This window comes from Ipomoea nil, unplaced genomic scaffold (genome assembly GCF_001879475.1).
Source record: "Ipomoea nil cultivar Tokyo-kokei standard unplaced genomic scaffold, Asagao_1.1 scaffold3130, whole genome shotgun sequence".
Classification (NCBI taxonomy): Eukaryota; Viridiplantae; Streptophyta; class Magnoliopsida; order Solanales; family Convolvulaceae; genus Ipomoea; species Ipomoea nil.
Window position 1 is genome coordinate 1,053,411 of NW_017619558.1, and position 19,765 is coordinate 1,073,175.

General features: G+C 36.3%; 2 protein-coding genes across 6 annotated transcripts; one reads left to right on the forward strand and one right to left on the reverse strand.

The window, feature by feature from the left end:
- The first annotated feature begins 244 nt into the window (after positions 1 to 244).
- On the forward strand, positions 245 to 9,645 carry LOC109166939 (oxysterol-binding protein-related protein 2A-like). 5 transcript variants are annotated; one of them, XM_019315837.1, is made up of 12 exons: positions 247 to 570; positions 661 to 1,114; positions 2,710 to 3,069; positions 3,409 to 3,505; positions 4,850 to 5,283; positions 6,028 to 6,183; positions 6,895 to 7,062; positions 7,187 to 7,327; positions 7,512 to 7,733; positions 7,851 to 7,964; positions 8,797 to 8,986; positions 9,167 to 9,645. In XM_019315837.1, exons 2-11 carry the CDS (start codon positions 746 to 748, stop codon positions 8,974 to 8,976), a joined length of 2,241 nt encoding a protein of 746 aa, XP_019171382.1. In that variant the 5' UTR covers positions 247 to 570; positions 661 to 745; the 3' UTR covers positions 8,977 to 8,986; positions 9,167 to 9,645. The 5 variants fall into 5 exon arrangements, with proteins under 5 accessions (XP_019171386.1, XP_019171382.1, XP_019171383.1 ...); XM_019315838.1 differs by having other exon boundaries at positions 249 to 566; XM_019315840.1 differs by having other exon boundaries at positions 249 to 508; positions 631 to 1,114.
- Positions 9,646 to 10,278: 633 nt separating this feature from the next.
- LOC109166940 (protein NRT1/ PTR FAMILY 6.3-like) lies at positions 10,279 to 17,639 on the reverse strand. The gene is made up of 5 exons (XM_019315842.1): positions 17,369 to 17,639; positions 17,046 to 17,223; positions 16,890 to 16,929; positions 15,824 to 16,392; positions 10,279 to 11,331 (listed from the first exon to the last, which is right to left on the reverse strand). The coding sequence occupies exons 1-5, from the start codon at positions 17,484 to 17,486 to the stop codon at positions 10,461 to 10,463; spliced, it is 1,776 nt and encodes a 591-aa protein (XP_019171387.1). The 5' UTR covers positions 17,487 to 17,639; the 3' UTR covers positions 10,279 to 10,460.
- Positions 17,640 to 19,765: the final 2,126 nt, after the last annotated feature.

The window sequence follows — 19,765 nt, forward strand, 5'->3', positions numbered from 1 at the left end:
GAATAGAAAATATCTTATTTTTAAAATTTTTATTTTTTTACTATATCAAGTGCCACCAAGTTTGAAAGATTTTGAAGAGAGGCATATGCGATATTCCCATGTTTCCGGTCATAGAATAGGAGCAAACAAAATTAAAATACCTTACATGAAAATGAAAGCCTAATTTTTTTTTTCTTAAAAATAAAAATAAAAAATTTTGAGAAATAAATGCCACCCCCAACCCCAACCCCCTCTCCCCCATAAGACCCATTTATAATCGATCTTAGCTCCCACTCAGCTTCAACCTCTGTCTTTACTCTCTTTGCAGACAAACCAAGAGGAAGGTTTCTCCATCAATGGCGAGCTCAAATTGACCATTGAATCACCGATTCTATCCCTCTATACAAATCCCTTTTCCGTTATCTTTTGAGCCCAAAGATCAGGAAATCAGATAGAGTTGTAGTCACCCCCTCCCTCATCGTGTTCCCCCAAAGTTCGAAATCCTCAGCTTCGGAGCTCTCTCGATCAGGTGCTTCGCGGACACCCATACACGTATTGTGGTGATATGTACTGGCGTTTGTATACGATTATGTGCGTGGTGGTAGTATATGTGAATCTTTCTGCGTTTTGATTTTGATTTTTAATGAAAAGGAATTTATTGTGCGTTGTGTTTGTGGGCAGAGGAGAGGGAGCAGTGTAGTAATGGAGTTTGAGTCGCGGCGGGCGCATTAAGAAGAGAAGAATTGGGAGCGATTGATCGATCGAAATGCGGGTGAGGGAAATGCATCCGCTCTGTTGCGTGTTGCTGGAGAGCGGCGCGATCGAGGAGCAATCGCCGGAGCCGACGGCGCGGTTGTTGAGGACCGGATCGGCGGTCATCGGATCTGAGGTTTGCGGCATAATAGGATCCGAGTCGGCCACGAGCGTCGCCGGCGTGCTCTACAAGTGGACCAATTACCACACCGGGTGGAGATCCCGGTGGTTCACTCTCCGCAACGGCATCCTCTCCTACTCCAAAACTCGCCGCCCCGGTGTCGTCGCCGCCGACGACGGCGTCAAGCTCATCGGCCACCTCCCCTCCAACAATCCCGGCCAACGTAAACTCCGCAAAACCGTCCGCATTGTCCACCTTAAGGTATATATAGCAAATATGAAATTTAAACTCTCTCTCTCTCTTAATCTCTCTCTCTCTCTTGGTTCGGCCCACTCCACTGGCACAGACATTGTGCCCTGGGACAGTGGGGAAGAAAAGGAGTGATGTGATAAGATGCGATGAAGAGAAATATCAGGAGTTTACAATCGGGTGGTCTGGCCTGTGACCTTCTGGGAGACGTACATTTCATTTCTGAAAAAACTAAAAAGAAAAAAGAGAGAAGAATACTTTCCAATATGGGTAACGCAATGAATGGATGACATTCACTCAGATTGTTACCATTTTCCAAATCAATGAAAATTTTCTGTTCATCGCTGCCACCAAATAGCTTAGAAATCTGAGCTTCTTGAAAACCCTTCCCTTCCGCCCTTTTCCATCAGGTCTGTGATTGAAATCTCTCATTCTTAATTTTTACCATCAGATTTAACTGCTCGTTAATCTTTTAGTGAGTCACATCAAGAAAGAGGAGGACGAGCCAGCCCAGAAGTAACCCTATGGCTATTATAGGTCAGGGTCAGGGATTTATTTCTAGGTTTTGCGGTAAAAACCATGGTTTACGGCTCTTTTAATACTAATAATAAATATAAATATATATAATATTTCCATGGCGTGCTTGGGTTGATTTGGTTCTGAATCTTCTGATTACCAGAGACCCTTTTTCTTCATTTTTGGGCTTGCAGAACACACATAACATTTGTCAGCTTGACTTTCTGATTCCGTGTCTGGGTTCTTCCCTTTCTTCTCTGTTGACAAGTCTCATCCTTCATCTCGTCTCATCTCATCTTTCTTTGGTGATGATGAAGAAAGCATTGTTTTTTTCTTGATTAAAATAGTAAATGCGGAACAGTGTTGAACGATATATGGATAGATCTGCCTTCTACCTTTTTCTTCTCATACTGTATCTACAGTAAGTTTTTTGTTTCTTTTTGTCCTTTTTATTTTTCTCTTTCTCTTGCTACTGGCTTTTATGGAGTTAACTAACTGGGTTATGCCTGAATGAGTTTATCACAGTTGTGTAGCACCAAGTAAAAACTCAGAAAACGCCAAAAACAATAATAAAAAAAAAAGGGTTATAATAAAAAAATATATTATTGCTTGTTTATTTAAGGGGTGCAGGTTTTGGTTTGCCTGAAACCTTAAAAACCTTTTCTTGAACAAGTAGGAGTGGGTGTAGGAAGCTTGCTTGTTTGTGTTACAGCCTACAGCCTGTGCTTGAGTGGATGTTGAATTGGCACCTTATTTGTATTACAGCCTGGGCTTGAATGAGTGGTTCAGGTTCACTATCAGCCATAGCTTGATGGGTTTCTTACATTCATGAATTGCTCAGCCTTGATTTCATGTAATAATGCTAACATCCATTATTGTTTTAGTTGCTTTGTTTACTAATCTCCTCTTTCATTATACACATGTATTTGTTCATTTTCTTTAGCAATTGGGAATTTGATAGCCTAGCTAGTAGTATATATAGTAAGTAGTGCATTATTTTATCTTTTTGCTTTTGTTTTTCTTGGAAATGAGGAAAGAGTAGATATGTTATCTCAATAAAATTTATATTTTTGTTGGGAATTTCTTTATAGGTGTCGTCCTTCCGTGAGAGCAGGTCAGATGACCGGAAATTTTACATATTTACAGCTACAAAGACTCTACACCTAAGGACAAATTCGAAGAAAGAGAAAGCAGCATGGATAGAAGCTTTGGTATCTACAAGAAATCTCTTTATGCGGGGACCAGTAAATGATAATATCTCTATTTTGCCCAGGGATATATCCATATCAACGGAGAAACTCAAGAGCCGCCTGATTGATGAGGGGATCAGTGAGGGGCTTATTAAGGATTGTGAGAAGATCATGCTCTCTGAATTTTCAGAAGTTCAAGCCCAACTTAAAGTTCTTTCTGAGGAGCGATCAAGTTTGTTGGACACATTGAGACAGTTAGAGGTTAGTGATATCCCATACTTTGTGTGCTTTGACAATGTTCAGCCATTGGGAAAGAAAATTGCTAGAAAGAGACAATGTCAGCACACTTTGTGACTTTGTGTGCTAGTAATCATTTTAATTAGTATAGTCTCACTGTGGACCTGTTTGTTGACTTTGTTTGATTCCTTAAGTAAAATTCAAGCATAAATCATTCTTCTAAACCAAACTAGGCCCCTTCTAAATTATTGCGATTTCCAAATGACATTTACTCTCAAACACCATATGGTTACTTTCTGTGCTTTTAGATTCACTTGAGAGTATTTATCTTAGGCATTGAGCATTTTAGTTTTTCTTCTGCAGGCAGCTAATATTGAAGCGGAATCCTCTGGAATATTGGATGGTGAATACCAATTGCTAAAACATGAATATTCAAATTTAGGGCGTGGAAAGTTCGGTGGTACACACTTCACCCCTCCATGTTTTTAAATTGACGCTTCCATTTAGAAATATAATGGGGAATGAAATATATTAGAAGTGGGAAAGAACTATCTCCATTTATGCTAAATGCAAGAGTATGCTTTGAATAGTCAAAGTCACATTTGGACAACACATCATTTCTGCTAATGTGACCTTTTGTTTGGGGATTAGAAACAGATTTTGCAATTTTATACTCACACACACACACACACACACACACACACACACACACACACACACACACACATACATGCTAAACTGTGATTTCAAGGCTTGTATTATTCCCAACTCTCAACTCTAAGTTGGGTATTCATGGCTACTACTTATATTATGTACTCAACTAATTGTTCCTTTAAAATTTCTACCATGAACTCAAACTATTTCTCAAAGATCATTTTCCAGTAAATCAATTTTCAAAAGTTGGTTCTTTTACTTGGCTGATTCTTATGTGAATGAGGCCGACAAGCTTCCATGAAATGCTCCTTTATTTATTTATTTTCCTTGTATAGTATGGGTTATTTTCCTAGAGTATGTAAATTTACAAAACCCATGCTTTCTTAGTCAAGTTGATAAAATTTGACAAAACCAACTCCATTGTTGGATGGTTAGTTTAACCACCAGTGTAATTCTAAACTATTTAAATACATAGCATTCCCTTTTTTTCAACATCTGATTTACTGAAATATTTACTCCGAACTATATAACTGATGACTTTAAAGAAATAATAAAGGATATCCAATGGCTTAATGCATTGTGCTCTATCATATATTGTTTTTGGCTGTATTCTATTTGAGACTGGGGTTAAATATCTCTTGGAATTATTACTTCTTTTCTTTTTCATAATGTAGAGTAAACCAAAATTCAAAGTATTCTTACATTCATCTCTTCTTTTCCTTTTTTTCACCTGTCTCTATTGCTTTCTTCTGAACTTTATGAATAGTTCTTGGCAACTTGATGCTTTGAAGTGTATTTAAATGTACTTTAGCATCATAACAACACTATTAAGTTACATTTATCCGTAAGACTGAATTGACAAATGCTTAATGTCTATACACAGTGCTATATATGAAGCTTAAAGAACATGAAACCCTGAAACCTATGCTTTGCATTTTTCAAACATTATATTTACAACATGCTGCTTTTGTTATGCTTTAAATGTCAACTAACCTACCATTCTAATTCTTCAGACATTTGTTTGCACTTGCTTTCCACTAATTATAAAAACTAAATGTTCTATATAATCTAGTACCCAATCATTGCTTTGCCCATAAAATGCTGTCCCTTTCATACAGATTATGATTAGTTGAACTTGTATTTTATCCAGAATGGAGCACTACTGAATCATCTGACGATGTTGAAAAGCAGGAGCTTGAAGAAGCATCAGATGAAGAGGAAACTAACTTTTTTGATACAAATGACTATTTTTCAGACCCTTCCATCAGTTGTGGGTCAATCGTAGCAGATAAAATTGATAAGTGCCTGGAGTTAGAAAATAAGACTAGTAGTATGAAAAATATTTGTTCTGAAAACGATAATTCATTGTATACACAAGTAGAGAGGAGACAGAAACTACCTGATCCAATTGAAAAGGAGAAGGCGGTTAGTTTATGGTCTGTGATTAAAGACAATGTTGGAAAAGATCTTACCCGAGTTTGCCTTCCTGTGTACTTTAATGAACCAGTATCATCACTTCAGAAAGGTTGTGAAGACTTGGAGCACTCCTATCTTTTAGACAGGGCATATGAGCATGGCAAAGCGGTATGACCAGCTTCGTTTCCTTTTTGCTTTTTAATTTTTATTTTTTTAATAATTAATAATTAATTTTAAAAATAAGATTACAGCAATTGAAATTTATGTGGTACGAGCTGTTGCTATTGAATTGATCCTTTCTTTCCTTTATAGATACTATTATTTCCTATATTTTTGTGTAATGGCTTGCATTTTGTACTATTAATAGTCATTCCTACCATGCTACATAGTTTTACAATGTTATTCACTACAAAGCCAACCACTGGCCATGTCTTTTGGTCAATTTGACGTGTTTGTGTGGATTTTCAAATTTTAAATCTATATTTTTATTGTATTTAAATTATTTTTTTTTTTATCAATTGTTTAGTTCTCTTATGTTGAAAAATACTTGGGATTTCAGAGCATGATATCCTCCAATATGTGTTTTTCCATCAGATATAAATGTATTGCAATTTGATTTACCTGCTATGTCACTTGAATCACATTGTATCATGCATGAACTTGGAGCGATTTTGTGGATTTATGAGGATGTATTGTTTGAACTAGATGCATCATTACACTTGAATTTGCATGCTATCAATTTTTGCAATTCCGTTTTGTTTATAAATCTCCTTGGGCTTATATTTTGGTGATATTTTGAGGAAATACTACTTTCGTTTGTTTTGCAACGATTGTTAACATTTTTCCTAGTGGCGCTTTGAAGTGATATTCCATCTACCTTATTGATAACATGGTTGAATATTGTTCCTTTAGGGAAACAGCCTCCTAAGGATTTTGAATGTTGCTGCTTTTGCCGTGTCTGGATATGCTTCCACAGAAGGTCGGCATTGCAAACCCTTCAACCCTTTGCTAGGAGAAACCTATGAAGCAGATTATCCAGAGAAGGGAATCCGGTTCTTCTCCGAGAAGGTATCTTCATTGAGAATTCTTGGACTACTGGGTAAATAAAACATATCTGAGCAAACCAGTTTGGGAATATCTAGAGATTTCCTGTTTTCACAATATGCTAGCTCTTCATGATGCTCTGACTTCTTTGCCATAAATATTTGGGTAATACAAAAATAGTTGACTTACATGATGGAATATGGATAGAAAATGAATTTGTTTGGTTCTCTAATGCTACTATTTCTGTTTGAGCCATCTGGTTTACAACTTCAATGTAATTTCCTTATGATGGCAGCAACTTGTCAGCTTTTCATTAATTTTCCCTCTATCTATTTCTTTACTCTTCCCATCCCTCCTCCAAACTTATATTATGCATTATGTTTCACTGCTAGGAGTCATCTTGTGTTGGTCTCTTTTTTTCTAGTATCTTTTTCATTTGTGGAAGGCTTCTGTGGGGTTTTGTTACATATAAAGGCTGTATGTTGAGTAATACATATTTACTTTGAATTAATATTGCGAGTAAAAATGGCCATCAGAAATTAGATATTACATTACCTTGAATGCATCAACTGAAAGATAGTTTGATTTGAACAATTGAACATCCAGAAAATGAAAGGTGAGCAAAGTAACTGGGATAACTGATAAGAGGATTAGACTTTGAATTGCATTTTATATTAGTACACTTACTTTTGGTGTCTATATTCATACTAGTGAATTGTCAAAATATTGAAACAGGTTAGCCACCACCCAACACTTATTGCCTGTCATTGTGAAGGTAGAGGCTGGAAGTTCTGGGGTGACAGTAATCTTAAATCTAAGTTTTGGGGGAGATCAATTCAACTTGATCCGGTTGGAACTCTTACTTTAGAATTTGATGATGGGGAGATATTTCAGTGGAGTAAGGTATGCATAGAGTGCATTCTTGCACTGTATGGCTTATTCTGTTGAAAGTAAACACTTGATTGGATTACTCAATTTTTCACACAGTGCTCCTTAAAATAATTTGTAATATTGATGTTGTGTTCAGGTCACAACAAGCATATATAACCTTATCCTTGGCAAGATATACTGTGACCACCATGGAACAATGCATATACATGGTAATCGCCAATACTCATGCAAACTCAAATTCAAGGAGCAATCTCTTCTTGAACGCAACCCCCATCAGGTAAGGGTGGAGATTCATTAAAATAATTGATTCAACTGGTTTTCTTCGAGTATATATGCATATTCACAGGGTGTTAATTTTGATCAAATACCACTTTAACTAAAGTACTTTTTCTTTGGGTGAGTTTATCTGCATTTAATTTATCTTGTAATCAGAGTAACTTAAACAAACAATAAGTTTACAGGTTCATGGATTTGTTGAAGATAATGCGGGCAAAAAAGTAGCTACACTATTTGGCAAGTGGGACGAGAGCATGTATTATTTAAATGGAGAGTGGAATAGCAAGCCCAAAGAATTTTCTGATGCTTCCTTATTGTGGAAAAGCAGTCAGCCTCCCCCGAATCTCACTCGATACAACATGTCCGCTTTTGCAATTACTCTGAATGAGTTAACACCAGGATTGCAGGTATAATGATTCTGTAACTAGTTTATTATCTGCAATGTAGCTTCCTCTATACATATATAGAACTAATTATCTTTTATAGCTATATATCTGATCCTTGGTATTTAATCACGGATAAAGGACAAGCTCCCACCTACAGATTCAAGACTTAGACCAGATCAGCGATATCTGGAGAATGGGGAATATGACAAAGCAAACCAGGAGAAACAACGGTTAGAGACACGGCAGAGATTGGTATTATGTCTCATCCTTTCTTTTATTATTTAAATTTTATTTTTATTTTAAAACATCTCTGGTTGCCAAATACTCTAATTAAAATTAGTCCTTCATGGGGCATTAAAATGAAAAATAAAATATCTGGGCGTACCACTTTAATGTTATGTAGGTAAGTTATCGTTTTAACTGGACATGCCATATTCTTTGGTAGGCATGAAAATGATATTACCTAGGGGCTATTTTCCTGTTAAATTGGGGTTAGTTTGCCATATTCTTTGAGTGAGTTGTTTGTATGAATAACCTCAGTTTTTTAAATCCTCTTGATTTTCCATTGATATGCCAAAGCAACAACGATAGTAATAATAACAAATGACCAAAACAATTAAAGTTGCTTGTTGTGTAGCCATGTGCCAACCTAATTTCGGGAAGAAATAATAAATTGCTAGAAATACTTTGGTCTCTTTTAGAAGTATGTAGAATGCAGAGGAGATACTTTAATTTTGGTCTGTTTGAACATTTTTGTTCCAAAACAAAGTTTTGCCTTAGATTATGATATTTGAATATACAGCCCTTGATATGTCTTTTTCCATCTTGCATCTAAATCTACTTTCATTGTGGTTGGCCTTTTTTTTTTTTTTTTTCAAAACACAGAACTTAGCTTCTTGATCAATGGAGAATCTAGTTAGACTTGAGGGATTATTTTATTGTTGCTTTTATGTGCTTTAGGCCTCATGATATTAGGAATACTCCACCATCATGTTTTGCCTATCTCCTGTGAAGCTTATGAATGATGCTTGCTACTTCGATACATACATAAATATATGTAATGACTCCGATTCCTTCTTCTCAGTCAAAGAAATTACAAGAGACTGGTTGGAAGCCTAGATGGTTTCAAAGAGAAGGCGAAGATGGAACATTCCGTTATGTTGGTGGTTACTGGGAAGCTAGGGAGAACGGAAAATGGGATGGTTGCCCAAATATCTTTGGTCAAATTGATGAAAATCTGTTAGGTTCTTTTCAAGGATCCTGACTTTGCCTAGGTACAGCCTTACTCTGTCTTGATTCAATGACTCACGACTAAGTGAATGTTTTGTGCATAACACACTATAACAGTATTGATTTATCTAACTACAAGATTACTATAGAGACTTTCTATGTTCTTGTTAGATTTGTCATGAGACAATCGAAAATCATTTAGATATACACGGTTTTTTTTATAGAGAACCAATGATCCGGTGATTAAACTGAGGACAAAGAACGCCCCAAGAGGTGATCGGATAGTGTGGAGTAATTATCAATCTTTGTGAGCGGCAAGAGATTGTTGTCTGAGCCGATGCAAGCTGATCATGAAGGGCATCGGAAACAATCTCTCTCCGGTGAGGAATGGTGTTGGTTGCAAGAACAGAGTTGTCTTTAATACATTCCATATTTGCTCTAAGGCCTAGTTTTGGTAATCTCTGTTTATTCATTATAGTTTTTCATCTTTGCCATGCCCCCTTCCCTTTGGCAAAGCATTAATTTATTTAGGTAATTATTTGTATTTTCTTTTTAAAAATAAATGCAATTGATGTATTTAACCAACAAACCAAACATGGCTGTTGTTGTAAAGGTCTGAAAAGATTAGAGCACAACCCAACCCCCCTTGAAATCTATTCAACATATAAGTATATTACAGAAATTAACAGGATAGTTTTAAGCTCATGCCATTTCCTTGCTACTTCATCTTTCTCATTCTTTAGAATTTTACCTTCAAAGCTACAATCAACAACATGAAATGGAATGGAATGCATACACATGTTGTACCCGTGCAAACACACAGGTAGCGAGTTTTATCGGATATTGTTAATATTAGTGTATTTTGCAATTTGATATCTTTCAAGTGGTTTGGAAAATTAAAAATCCTCCCTTCAAAATTCTTTTCCATAATTTGATAGGTACTCCTAACTAATGGAAAGCCAAAACATGTTTGTTTACTTCCTCATCAATCTCCCCTCCTAGATTGAGAACACTAACGATGTGTACAAAAACATTGAGGAAGAACCAATTTCAGAACACTAGTCTAATAGGTAGAGCTGTCAAAAAGGATCAGCCCGGCCCATACGAGTTGGCTTGTCATGAGTTGAAGAAGAAATATGCTGGGTCAAATCTGGCAATTAAATGAAAGGTTGAATATAGTTTTTTCAAATTACAAAATGCAACGTGTGCTTTACTATTTTCTGCATTCAATTCAACATCATATCGTTGCAATTCATCATGAAATCTATATGTGTGTTAGTTGTAATTAATTAGATTATTAAGAAGGAATTAAGAAGACATGCATGCATGGGAAGAATAAAATATAATTATAGACCAATTTGAAACATAAGCATGCATTTCTTTTTATGTACACATACATATGATAACTAACAAGCTTACAAAATGTAATTATTTTAAACCTTTCAAATTAAGGAACAAAGAAGCGAACATAGTTGTGTTCTTGATGAATGGACGGCCCGCAGGCCCAGTCGTCTTGTGTTAATGGCATGCCGCTGCAGATTCTTCGTCCTCCTCTAACTCAATCCCCTCATCCGCAAGCCTCTTCTCCTTGTACACATACCATCTCGAGCAGAACAAGAAAAGCATCAAATTAATAACACTCAGAATCGCTAGCAGCCAGTAGAAATCATAGAGCCTTCCTCGGTTCAGATTATCCGCCAGCCATGGCGTTTTCTCCCCCGTCACCTTGTGAACAATGGTGACCAGGGTTGAGCTAAAGAAGAACCCCAGCGAGAGCGTGCTTAGAAACAGGCCTGCGCTCATGGTTTTCATCCCTTTCGGGCATTCTCGCAGGAAGAAATCGAGTTGTCCGATGTAAGTGAAGGCCTCTCCGGCGCCCACTAAGAAGAACTGCGGGACTAGCCAGAATACGCTTTGGGGAATGGTGGCGTTTGGGTCGTTTGTTAGCCCGTGCGATTGGGCCACCTTTAGCCGCTTGATTTCGGTCAAGGCGGCGGCGATCATGGCGAAGATGGAGAACACCAGACCCACGCCGATTCTCTGCAGCGGAGATAGCCCCTGCGGGTTGTTCAGGACTCGCCGGCAAACGGGCACGACGGCGCGGTCGTAAAACGCGACGGTGAGAAGGATGCTCCCCACGAAGAAGACGGTCAACGACGCCGCTGGGATCTCGAACGACTTGCCGATGCGGCGGTCCATGGTGGTGGCTTGCGACACGGAAAACGTCGTCATTTGAGCGTAGACGGTCCAGAACATTATGGTCGTTGCCCACGTGGGTAACATTCTGATCACTTGTTTCACTTCTTCCACGTCCGTTAACGTTGCCAGTGTCCATTTGTTACCTAATTCACTTGCTTCTCCCTCCTTCATTGCAGCCTTATCCAAGAACCTAAAAACATAAAACACATCAAATTCAATTCCATCATTTTAATTTCAAGTTTTCATTTCCACTATTATTTCTCACTTCAATTTTAGCTTCTCAACTTTGGGCAAAGGTAAAATAATTAGCCTACAGCCCAATTTTAGCTTATTTGACTACTATTAGCTATTTGACTTGGTTAAAAAATCAATATATGTGTTTGGTTTTATTAATTTTTTATAACTCCAAAATGTTAAAATTCAAAAAGCTGTTCAAAACAATTTTTTTAATTAGCTTTTTAAGAAAAGAAATTATACTAAACAACTATCAGCTAACAGCTAATTTACCAAACATCTTTCTACACTCAGCTAATATTATCAACTTGTTATACCCTCTAATTAACCAAATTAGCTAATAGCTAACAGCTATCAGTTAATAACCATTTACCAAACAAGACCAAAATTGAAAGATAAAAAAAAAAAAAAAAGAACCGTTGATGCTAGTAGCTAAACACTACTGAGAGTAGCGATTCAATTTTAACGTTTTCAATAGCAACCCACCGAGTAAAGAAGCTATTAACCAAACATTTTCTTTAGCAACCGCTAAAGATGGTCAAATCCATCAAAAAATGACGAATCAGTTGATAGCCAAACATGCCCTTTAATTTTCTTACAACTTTTAATCATTCTAGCAAATATTCAACATATACTGGTTTCAAGTGAACTGTACTTTTGCCAAAAAATCAACAAGAACAATATAATTAAAAGTGATAATTAAGAAATTCAAAGTCAAGAGTCTAAAACTGAAAATATATATTCAAGAAAAACTATATATGAAATTGTCACAAAAATCGAAACAACAAAAGTAATATATATTTTTTAATTAGTTCATATTTCAAGAACCTTAATCAATTAAAATGATGATAAATATTTAATGTAACGTACAGATGTAAAGTGAAGTGGGAAGTTCATGCATGCAGAAGATGACAGAAGGAGGACGTGAATAGACAGACTGGCAAGCAGATCAGAAGGTCTCGTGATATATAATTGATTCCATTAATGCACTGTTATCTGTCTTCCTGCCTGCTGCTTCATGCATTATATATCTATCTTCAATTTTTAAATTATATATGGACTATCAATTTGACAATTTTCTAGCTTGTTGGGGAACAGTGAAACAATCAAACCAATAATTTTTATTTTATTTTATTTTTTGTAAAAACCCACCCCTGATTAATTAGTACTATATATCTTTTGTCTCCTAACTCACTCCCTTTTTAAACTCTCAAAAAAAAAATCTTAAAAATCTCCCTAACATGTACAGATTTCGACAAATATTCATATATATATTTCGAAAGTTAATTATCAAAATGGTTCATTAACTATATCAAAATTATGAATTTGATCATTGACTAACTTTTTGACTAATTAAATCTCTAAACTTTAAAACTCTTAATTAATCAATTTGGTCCTCCGTTTGTTTTGTCGTTAGACATCTGTTAATTCAGAACTAAATTAATAATTTCGCAAAAAGTCAAGGGAACATTTCAGCAATTAACTCTATATTTCGATCACAAGGTCACTAGTATATCAATATAAACGTATGCCTTTACAAGAGATCTTTTAGTGTAAATGACAGAAATGCACGACGACTCTCAAAAATATTATTTTTAAATGTTTAAAATCACTAAATGGTAATTCATCAAATATCCAACCTTTTATTTAACAAAGAAAAAAGCATGATATATGAAAAAAAAAAAAGGCAAATATTTTTGTGAAATCGTCTCACAGATCCTTGTCCGTGAGATGGTCGGGTCAAAATGAAAATGTAATACTTATACTGAAAAATATAATATTGTATCAGGAATAATGTGTTTATTAATTACTTATATGAAAAAGTGTAATACTTTTGAATAAAAATGTTATATTTTTACATTTTTATTTAAAAATATTACATATTCCCTTAACAGTTTAATATTGACTCAAAACTAACTTGACCCGATCCGTATCACGAATTTCACATAAGTGTGACCCACAGAAAATGGAAAAAGCATGATATATTTTTTAATTTTTTGTTTGAGCAAATGATATATTTAATTAGGAAAATGCTACATGTACTCTCATGTTGTACTCTCAACTTGTACTCCCACACACTAAACCTTGATATAGATGGGACCCACATGAAAAAAATAACTTATCAAAATCCGCTATGTCAGGAAGTAAAATTTAAGGAGTATACTAGATCTCATTTAATTAGTAATTAGTAATAAAGAAAGGAACTTTTTATTCAGCAAGGAAAATGGCATCAATCAGCAAACAATTATTGTGTTTGTGGATGCGCAGGTAAGCAGCCTTGACCTAAGAGTATCAGACAACTGGCCTTACCATTAATTGCTGCAATTATTAAAACTGTGTGTATGTGGAAGTACGAGAATCACGTGATAAAATCCCAAAAGGAGATTAAGTGCGTAATCATTAAGAACCAATCACCGAATCTACTAAATCAAATCCCAAATTTTATTTTCTAAATGGTACTCTATAATATGACAGATAATGATTAGATATTTTTATTATATGAGTCTCAGACAAAGTTTCTACATCAAGAATTTATATGACAGAGTAAAAATTCTGAGTAAGAAATGAGAGTTGATATAGTATTTTTTTTTTGGTCCAAGTGACTTTTTTTTTTTTTTTGTTAAATTATTTTAAAAGTTATTGGAAGTGTAAATTAAGTTCCTCAGTTTTGAATCATGTGATTTTTTGGTCTTGCCCCGTCTAAAAAAGGTATAGGCTCTAATTTAACTTACCTAATTGTAGTCTTTTCCATCTTACAAAATGTTAGAGTGGCCCACCCCATTTCCAACTAAAAAAAATGTGAGAATCAATCAATTTATACTCCATTGGACTAATTTTGATTATAGCTGGGGTGAAGTGTGTCAGTCAAAATATTCTTTATAAGGAAGAATGTTATGCAAATGACCAAAAAAAGATATTAATCAAATGAATCCTCACCCATCTTTTCTATTAATTAGTTAATAATTTTGTTACACATTTAACTAAAAATGCCACTTGAGCAAAAACTAACATACTAATTTTATACCTCAATAATTTAGATATTGATTTTATACCACAGATATAACTTGACGACTAAAATATAATTTCTCTGAATATATAATTAATAATAAATATATAGTATTATTAATGATTTAAGTTTTTAGTTAAAGATGAAAAATACATTATTTCAAGATAAATGAAATTATTAGATATTTAGATGTAATAATAATAATAATAATAAAAAACATGTGCATGTTAGATGTTGAGTGTTGACCAAAGACATCATGTTTGTTATTCATGTGAGAGCATATGTCTCATGTTAATCCTAAGGTTTAAACCGGGGAGGTTCATTCTAGTAGGCCCTCCTACAGATCCACGTACAATATTTTCTTTGTATGATTGGATTTTTGTTGCCCAAAATCTTACAATACTTTGACTAGCTGGAAATATTTTTTGGGATCTGATTGGGTGGCCCTCGTTTATTGGTGGGGTGTAGTTATCAAATATGGCAAACTTGTAATAATTATATACGCCACAACAGTGACGGTTTAACAAAATAGTAAAAAGAATTTATAACTTTTGACATAAACTAAAGTATCTGTCGATTTTTATTTGAGTGTTAATAGAACTTTCTTTAGAAAAATAGCATTAGGATGACAACGACGATAATACTAATGATAACTTAATAATTGTGTGCACAATTATATTAGAATAAATATATTCACTAGGCATTTAATAATTGGTGCATATAGAATTATATGTCCACGGCATAGATAGTCCACAAACTATGCATAAAAGGTAAATTAAGATAAGTTACATTAGGAATATTCTATGAGATGGCTCAGTGTTTCAATTCGATTAAGAAAGTTGACACGAATCAAACTTGTGACCTTTTCATGTAGAAGAATCATACCCATTCATCTACTTGGTCACCCTTTTAGAACTCTTTACACAAATTTTATAGGTAAGTCTATAGTGCTGGTTGGCATCGGTATCAATAATATAGGGCGTATGTTATATATATTATTTTTATTATTTCTTTCCAATTTTAACTTCTATGACCAGTTGAGATGCCCATGTGGTCATTTTTATTATTTTGATGTTATTAGCGCTTGTACTAATATAGTATATATAGTTTATGATATAATTAGATAACTATAAATGACTATCCCAATCAATAAATCCTTAAATCTTGTGTAGTTATGTTATTTTCAAGGGTCACACTTGTATGAGAACGTCTAATGTGTCCTTAAATTTTCTGTCTGTGAGATGGGTAAGGTGAATATAAAAATGTAATACCTATATCTTGACATAACCCGTTTCAAGACAAGAATTCTTAAGATGGTATCACACAAATTTTTGCTTATTTTTAATGAGTTTATTGGTAATATCAATTATTTAGTATGATATAAGATATAAGTATAAATAATATTTTCTTAATTAAGTTAAGGATGTGAAAGGAAACTCACCGGAACTGTTTGCTGTGCGGCAACTTTTGCTTCTTCTTGCTGGCATGGTCGCCGGCGATATCGTCGGTATCGAAGAGAAGAGAGGAATCCGACGGCAAATCAAAGTCCCTCTTCCTCCACGCCGCCACGAACACCGACGCCACCTGCGTCAGCGGACTCCCCACCAGCTTCTTGAAACGGTACCGTTTCGTCCCCGACAGGAACACGAGAAGCGCCGCCACGATGGCGCAGGCGCAAATGCCGTACCCCCATCTCCGTCCGAGGCTGTCCTGGATGTACACCAGCACGGTGACGGCGGCCAGCGATCCGACGTTGATGAAGAAGAAGAACCAGTTGAAGAACTTCACCATTTGGCCCCGCTCCCTCTTGTCGCTCTCGTCGAACTGGTCGGACCCGAAGCCGGACACGCTGGACTTCAGGCCGCCGGTGCCCAGCGCCGTCAGGTAAAGGGCCGCGTAGAGGACAAGCAGCTGGGCGCCGCTCGCCGGAATACATGCCGGGCTTCCCCGTTCACACTTTGGAGGCCTTAGGCTTGGTATTATTGTTGAGATTGTCAAAATAGTCACACCCTAATCATCCATACATAAATGCTAATTAAAAAGCTTGCAATCAAGAAAAAGTGTAATTAAAGAAAGGAAAATGCTATTTCTTTAGCTTCTAAATTCCACCTACAGACGAAGGCGGGTAAAGGCCAAATCTAAAAATTATTGGACAGGGCTGGTAAAGACCAAATCCAGAACCAGGAATCTAAAAAATGTGTAGGGCTATAATAAGAAAATAAAGTTCATCCTTTACTATACAGTAAGGGCTTGATCCTAACATGGTCATAAATTGGTTGACCCCACCACTAATTAAAAATATAATTTAGTTACCAATCACCCAGGGATGTCTTGGTGGGGAAAAATATTAGGACTCTCTAGCATTAGAAATTATAATATCCTCCCACATGCTTGGGTTGGAGTGTGGAGGGCCTCAGGGTTGGAGATTTAGTCTTTTGGGATAAGAAATTATAATAATAGAAAAAAATAGAGATAGTAAAAAGATGGTTTAATTCCTAGGAACTCACCGTCGCTTGAACAGTGGTAAAGATGGCGATTGTCAAGTACCTAAATTCATTATTTTTTACGAAGATTAAAAAAGGTTAAAAATCAGTTCCAAATAGTTGGAGAGGAGAGGAGAGGAGAAATCTTTAAAAAAAAAAAAAAGGAAAGAAGTAAAAAACCTTCCGAGGAAAGTGTCAGCAATGAAGCCACCAAGGAGGGTGAGCATGAAGGAAGTTCCAAGAAAGTTAGTGACGTTATTGGCGGCGTTAGCATTCCCTAAATGCATGGTCCCCGTCAAGTAGGTCACAAGGTTGACGGCGATGCCCAACGTCGTCAACCTCTCACAAGCCTCAACCCCTTTACGTACAAACAAACAAATAACAATCACATAAAAACATGGAATAATTGAATTAAATAAGAAAATGGGTCTATTTTGTCAGTAAATATATATATATATATATGAATATGACGGATCGGAAGAGGAAGAGGAAGAGATTGAGACCCAAAATCATGGCGGCGCTGCTCCAGCCGCCGGAGGAGGAGCGGAGGGCGGGGCGGCCATGGAAGTCCCAGGCATCTGGGAGGATTTTTGCATCATTTTTTGTTTGAGGAAATGCCATTATCAACAAGCTAAGGCTAAGTTTTAATAGAGATGGAATAAGAGTGATGATATATATGGTTGAAGAAGCTCAGAAGATAGAGACGACTTAAGTCTCATGCAGATTCAATTCATCCAAGCAGCCCTTTTATAATGGTGGCCTAGCTTGGGCCCGGAGATGAAGAGGGGGGAAGGGGTTGAAGGCTACCTTTTATTCTATTATTAACATTATAAAATATTCAATTATTGTGTGGAAAATGGAGGAGAGGATGTTGTATTTAATTTGTTTTTGGTATGTACTCTAATCACATACCATATACTTTATTATCAAAATAATTACATTATACTTTTATAAATATGGAAACGAGCTATTATTGAATTTTATAAATAGAAATCTTTTAACTACTATTCCCATTTCATAATGATTGGATCCAGCGGGATTCAAAATTATTATTATTATTTTTTAATTTGACGATTTGAGGGAGGAAAGCTTAAAAGAAGATAAGTTTCAGAGAGTGCATCAAAGCTAATTGTTACATGATCTGTGTAAAAGTAATAAGAAGAGTTACAGAGAGAACGATACAACGCAGAATATATCCATCAACTTTGGCGGCAAAGGCCGTTACAACTAACTAGGAGGAAATGACAAGTGTGCCCCTGAGCTACTCTCCTTCTTCATCTGGTGGTTCTTCCTTATTGTTCAATACCCCGTAAGCTAGCGTATGCAGGTCTTGTGTGCCTAGCTTAGATATGAAGTTTCGAAACAACGATGTTCATAGAGGTTTAGTGAATCCGTCTGCAACTTGGTTTGAAGACGATACTGACAGCAGTTTAATTAGCCTTTGGTTTAGCTTTTCCCTGACAATATGGCAATCTATGTCAACGTGTTTCGTACGTTCGTGCAACACGTGGTTCTCAGTTATAGCTATAGCCGATTTATTGTCGCAAAACACAGTTGCTGGCCTGACCAATTTGATCTGTAAGTCGTGAAGAAGGTAGGTAAGCTATTGCACCTCACAAACTGTGGATGCTAACGCACAGTACTCTACTTTCGATGACGACTTAGAAACCGTTGCTTGCTTTTTGGATCTCCATGAGATCAATGCTGAACCTAGAAAGACACAGTAACCTGTGATGGACTTCCGACTTTCGAAGCATGTTGCCCAATAAGAATTTGAGAATACTCTGAGCTGCATATCTGTATTAGTAGGGTAAAAGAGTCCTTGGCCAGGGGATAGCTTGATGTACCTTAATACCCGGTGTGCTGCTGATAAGTGTGTATCTGTAGGAGCATCAACGAATTGGCTGAGTTGTTGGACGGCATAAGTGATGTTCGGCCTTGTGTCTATAAGATATAATAGTCTTCCCACCAGTCTCCTGTAACAACTGGGATCATTAAGAGCAGTTCCATCACAATGAGCAAGTTTAAGGCCTTGTATCATCGGAGTGCATGCTGGTTTGCATCCAAGGAAGCCTGCTTCATCCAATATTTCTAAAGCATACTTTCGCTGACATATGTTCAACCCATTTTCTGACAGTCTTGCCTCAATTCTCAGAAAATAGCCCAGACTTCCCAAGCCTTTGATCTTGAATTCATTGTCCAAGAATATTTTCAGTTATGGGATTAAATCCATTCTCGCACTGGTCACTATAATGTCATCGACATAGACCAACAACGCAATGAAGCTCGTGTCAGATCCCCTTGTAAATAAAGAAGGATCAGATTTGGATTGTTTGAATCCAACATGAAGCAAAGCAGCATTTAACTTCGCATTCCACTGCCTACTCGCTTGTTTGAGGCCATATAGAGACCTCAATAACCTGCATACTTGGTTTGGTTTTTCACTCTGGAACCCCGGTGGTAAAACCATGTATACCTCTTCATTCAAGTCGCCATGTAAAAATGCGTTGTTGATGTCCAGCTGGTGTATGTACCAAGACTTAGATGCAGCTATGCTTAGGAACATGCGAATTTTTGTTATTCTTGCCATTGGGGAAAAATTTTCAAGATAGTCCACACCAAGTTGTGTGTAGCCTTTCGCAACAAGCCTCGCCTTATGTCTTTCCACAGTTCTATCCTCTTTGAGCTTAGTTTTATAGACCCATTTACACCCTATAGGTGTTTTCCCAGGCGGGAGATCAGTCAATTCCCAAGTTCTGTTTTGTTGTAGGGCTGTTATTTCTGCATCCATTGCCTCTTTCCAGCAGTTATGCTTGATTGCCTGGTTATATGTCCTGGGCTCATGGATAGCAGTGACAGCCATTGAAAACATCTTGTGAGAAGGAACAAGACCACCGTAA

Bases quoted from the DNA above. Each gene is read 5' to 3' on its own strand.
- LOC109166939 (XM_019315837.1), top strand. From the start codon at position 746: ATGCGGGTGAGGGAAATGCATCCGCTCTGTTGCGTGTTGCTGGAGAGC. The intron at 1,115-2,709 runs GTATATATAGCA...ATTTCTTTATAG, and splicing joins TCCGCATTGTCCACCTTAAG to GTGTCGTCCTTCCGTGAGAG. The intron at 5,284-6,027 runs GTATGACCAGCT...TTGTTCCTTTAG, and splicing joins CATATGAGCATGGCAAAGCG to GGAAACAGCCTCCTAAGGAT.
- LOC109166940 (XM_019315842.1), bottom strand. From the start codon at position 17,486: ATGGCATTTCCTCAAACAAAAAATGATGCAAAAATCCTCCCAGATGCC. The intron at 16,930-17,045 runs GTTTTTTACTTC...TAATGAATTTAG, and splicing joins GCTGACACTTTCCTCGGAAG to GTACTTGACAATCGCCATCT. The intron at 16,393-16,889 runs GTGAGTTCCTAG...ATGGATGATTAG, and splicing joins TTACCACTGTTCAAGCGACG to GGTGTGACTATTTTGACAAT.